This window comes from Boleophthalmus pectinirostris, unplaced genomic scaffold, assembly GCF_026225935.1.
Source record: "Boleophthalmus pectinirostris isolate CB_2022bp ecotype Guang Dong unplaced genomic scaffold, ASM2622593v1 HiC_scaffold_4, whole genome shotgun sequence".
In the NCBI taxonomy this organism is placed as follows: Eukaryota; Metazoa; Chordata; class Actinopteri; order Gobiiformes; family Gobiidae; genus Boleophthalmus; species Boleophthalmus pectinirostris.
In genome coordinates, this window is record NW_026571353.1 from 8428322 (window position 1) to 8433270 (window position 4949).

Consider the following 4949-nt stretch of genomic DNA (forward strand, 5'->3'; position numbering starts at 1 on the left):
ACCTGAAGTGGAATCACGCTGCTTCCGGTTTTCAAAGTAAAATGTGTTTACAAATGTGAAATACAAAATACAGACTTCCTGCGCATCAGAGGTGGGTAGACCATAGATTTGCTGATAGAGTGGCCTAAATTTCAGCTCAAGTAAGAGTAACGTTACTTTAATAATATATTGAATAATTTTAGTCAAGTAGAAGTACAAAGTAGTAGTCCAAAAAATCACTCAAGTCTAAGAGTAAAACATATTTAGGACCATTTACCATTTACCAGCCTATCCTTCAAAGAGTAACTTGAGGTGGAAGGAACACAAATTTTCTAATTATTTAATATTGTCAACGTAAAGCTTTTGTCAGAGTGAGAAGAGTAACTTTTTCTCAAGTAAAAGTACTGTTATTTTTACAGTACTTTTACCAATATACAATTTTACATCCAAATTAGTTATCATACACCGATAACTAATTTGGATGTAAAATGGTATATTCTTTGAGATATAAAGCAATGATTAGCCTAATTTAAACAATTCAAAAACATACTCTTATTACAGCTGAAAAAAAAAAATAGGCTAGCAGGTATGTAGGTTAACAATGCTCAAATCACAACTGCCTTCAATTCTCTAATAACATTTTTGCCGATAAAGATGATCAAATGTTTTTTGGAGTTTATATCATTAAGTTAGTTACATCTATAGAAATGTGTGATCATGTACAATTTGTCTTTCACTTTTCATTTGAATACATGAAATTGAAGACCTTTTGAAGACTTTTCAGACCCCGCGGCTGCCCTGGATGTAAGAATAATGTATGGTGTCTGAGAACTTATCTGACAAGTACAGTTTTATTAAAACGTGACTCAAGTAAATGGAGTAGATGTAACTGAGTACTACTCGCTGATATTCAAGTGCCAAGATTAATACTTAGCCCTACTGACATTTCTAGTGATTGACTAACTTACTTCAAAGTTAGAACAAGTTTTGGCCCCAGTTTACTTTGGTTTGTATTTATATCTAGAATGATATATAAAGTTGTTTCATCGTTCAAGTCATAGATCGACTCACCTTACAGCCCAACTTCCAAATATTCAACTATTTCCTCTTGTTTTACTACTTTTGGAAATCCTGCTTTAGATCTGCTTTTGTTCTGTGTTAGTGTTAGTTTATATTAATCATTGTCCAGTTTATCTTTAGACCTGGTTAAGTTCTAGTTTAATTCTAGGTTAGTCTTGGTTCAGACCCAGCTGGTACTAGTCTAGTCCCACTTTAATTCTGGTTCATTACTGGATTGGCACTTTTGCAAAGCAGGGATGGTGAAATCTTTTGTGTTTTATTGTTCTCAAACATCTAATATATCACTTTCTGTTATATTGTCATTATTGAAGCACGTACTGTAGATATTTTGTAGAGCATTGGTCTCCAACCTGGAGTTGTAGCTCGCCAAGAGGCCAAAGTATCTTTCTATCAGATCCCGGCTGATAAAGATCCCAAACAGACGTGGAGAGCGACATAAAAAGAGCGGGCCGAGCCACTGAGTTCAATCGTCTGTGCAGTCAACATTTCATTTCTGGAGAGGGACCAGCTCCACACAAATGAAGAAGGGATTTACACTAAATGAAATGATATATACCAAAAGTCTTTCTTGCCAGTGTACCGGCACGGAATCCCCCCTTAATTCAGTTCTTAGGTGGTGTAGGACGATGTTGAATGAATGAAGTCGTTGTAAATATCTGGATACTAAAGGTTGGGCACAGAGCGAGCGTTGATTACATGTCTTATTATGAATTTCCATTTCCATTGAAATGTTCACTATTTCAGAAGATTGAAAACATTTTGCACATGTATTGTATGTATATATGAACTGTAGGAACGGTTGGGTGCAGGGCATTGACTTTGGGTCTTTGCTCGCTAAGCAATTCATTAACAAACCATATTACCCATCATGCTTTATTTTCCTTTCATAGTGCAGGATCGAATTTTCTGGAGGTGGCACGTCACCTGCATGATTCCGTGGTAATAAAGTTAAAACCACACTTACAATTCTCCTTGCAGAAAGACATGTTTGTACTGAAATGAAACTGTCCCTCCCTTTTGGAGGGAGACTGAAGTAGAAGAAGCCTTCACCTTCTGAACAACCAAATGATTAATTGAAGAATAATCACAAGATCAATCAATCAATCAATCAAACTTTATTTATAAAGCACTTTTCATACAAAAATGTAACACAAAGTGCTTTACACAGATTAAAAACAATCCCACATTTCCACCCACCCACCAACCCAACCCCCACAGCTGCCCAACTCGACACAACCAAACATCACAGACACCCAAACACCCAAACCCCCCCCCACACACACACATACACATTAACCTGCTAAAATACATAAAACAACACATAGTAAAATGTGAGGCTGAATACAGGCGAACCAGTTGACAAAGCATCATCAGAGCAGAGAGACGTCCACCACCACCAGGAACCACCACAGGAGCCAGGGAAGAGATGAAGCCCAAGCTCCAACTCTCCACCAGGAGCCCACGGGACAGACCCGACAGCTACAGCCGACCTCTGCTCCTGATGCAGAGGCTCCTACAGAGGAAACACTGCATATCCTAAAAATAAGTCTAAAATAAATAAATATAAATTAAAATGTGTATAGTAGAAACAAGTAAAAAATATGATATTTCATTCAAAAGCTAAGCTAAAAAGGTGGGTCTTGAGCCTACTCTTAAAAACATGAACGTTCTCTGCAGCCCTGAGCTCCTCCGGCAGGCAGTTCCATAGACGAGGGCCACAGTACTGAAAAGACGCCTCTCCGTGAGTGTGTGTCCTGACTTTGGGAATGACCAGGAGCCTGCTGCCGGAGGAGCGCAGGGTCCGCGAGGGTTCGTAAGGTAAAAGGAGTTCTGAAAGATAAGAAGGCCCAAGACCATTAAGACATTTAAAAACCAGTAAAAGAACTTTAAAATCGATCCTGAAACTCACAGGGAGCCAATGCAGTGATTTTAAAACCGGTGTAATGTGGTCCCGCCCTCTGGTCCTCGTCAGGACACGTGCTGCTGAATTTTGTAGTAATTGTAAACCTGAAATAGTCTTTTTGGGAAGACCAGAGAGCAGGGCATTACAGTAGTCTATTCGACTGGTGATAAAAGCATGCATCAGCGTCTCGGTGTTGGCCAGAGAGAGAATGGGGCGGACTCTGGCTATGTTTTTTAAGTGATAGAAACCAATTTTTGTAATGTTCTTAATGTGTGGAATAAAAGTCAGCTCAGAGTCAATAATGACGCCCAGGTTTTTCACTTGTGGAGAAGGGTTAAAAGACTGTGCTTTGTAGTTTGGGTAAAAGTTTCTCTCTCTGGGCCTCAGGACCAATGACTAAAACCTCAGTTTTGTCCTGGTTAAGCTGGAGAAAGTTTTCTGCCATCCAGGATTTGATATCTAGAATGCAGTTAAAAAGAGCATCCATTGGTCTGGTGTCATCAGGAGACATGGAGATGTAAAGCTGCGTATCATCTGCGTAGCTGTGGAAGTTGATTCCATGTCTCCTGATGACACCACCAAGAGGGAGCATGTACAAATTAAAAAGCACAGGGCCTAAAATGGAGCCCTGGGGCACACCACATGTGATTTTATGGACCCTGGAGGAGCATGTGTCTACACTCACCATAAATGTTCTGTCTGTGAGGTAGGATGTGAACCATTTGTGAACAGCACCGGAGAGGCCGAGGTCTTTTAGGCGAGTTAAAAGAATAGTGTGGTCTACTGTGTCAAAGGCAGCGCTCAGATCCAGTAGAACCAACACGGTCACCTTTTGTGAATCACAATTTATTCTAAAATCATTTAAAATCTTTGCCAAGGCGGTCTCGGTGCTGTGGTTCACCCTAAAACCAGACTGAAATTTTTCCAAAATGTTATGATCATCTAAAAAAATAATTTAGTTGAATAAAAACAAAGTTTTTCTAAAATTTTGCTTAAAAAATGGTAGGTTTAGACACTGGTCGGTAGTTGTTAAAATCATTAAAATCTAAATTGCTCTTCTTCAGCAGGGGCCTCACCACTGCAGTTTTGAAGGCAGAGGGAAAGACCCCCGTCTGAAGAGAGCAATTCATCATGGTTAAAAGCTCATCCCTAAAAGATCCATAAAATGACTTAAAAAATGGGGTAGGAATCGGATCTAAAAGACATGTGGTGGGCCTCACTGAGGAGAAAACTTTGTCAAGCATCTCAGCATTAACCAGGACAAAACTGTCCAGTGTTTCCTCTGGTCTAGACAAACACTCAGATGTACTAAAAACAGAGCTTTGACAAGATAAAATATCACATCTGATAGTGTTTATCTTACCCATGAAGTGGTCTGCAAACTGCTCACAGAGAGAGTCAGTGGGCGTTAAGTAAAACGTGCTAAAATCAGGGTTTAAAATGTTGTCGATGGTTGAAAAAAGAACTTTTGGATTATTTTTGTTATTGGTTATTAATGTAGAAAAGTAATGGTTTCTTGTGTTTCTTATTGCGTTGTTGTAAGTCCGTTGTTGATCACTAAATAATTGATAGTTTATTGTAGTTTTGTTTTTTCTCCATCTACGTTCTGCCCTCCTGCACTCTCTCTTGGATTTTTTCAGCTCTTCATTTCTCCATGGGGGTTTTAGCTTAGTTTTGATGTTTTTAGTTTTGAGTGGAGCAACCAGATCCAGAGCTGACCGTAGTCTACTGTTAAAATGGTCAGTGATAAAATCGCAAGGGGCAGGTAAAACCACTGGGGGATTTTTATTTAAAACTTCGATAAAATTTGCAGCCACTTCAGGGGTCAGACGGCGCTTCCTCACAGTTCTCACAGAGGTCTCCCGGTGTATAAAACCAGTGATGTTAAAAAACACACAGTAGTGGTCAGACACAGCCAGGTCAACAACAGAGGACACACTAGTGGTCAGGCCATAGGTGATGACCAGATCCAGAGTGTGTCCTCTGT

At 39.5% G+C, this 4949-nt stretch overlaps 1 protein-coding gene across 1 annotated transcript in view; it reads right to left on the reverse strand.

Annotated features, from left to right (window-relative positions):
- Positions 1-3492: 3492 nt before the first annotated feature.
- Positions 3493-4949, reverse strand: part of niban2b (niban apoptosis regulator 2b) — an 85840-nt gene continuing 84383 nt past the window's right edge. Inside the window, exons 12-13 of the mRNA XM_055161485.1 lie at positions 3648-3791; positions 3493-3528 (exon numbers count right to left, since the gene is read on the reverse strand). Coding sequence (XP_055017460.1) covers positions 3493-3528; positions 3648-3791 — 180 coding nt within the window. The remainder of the gene's footprint in view (positions 3529-3647; positions 3792-4949) is intronic.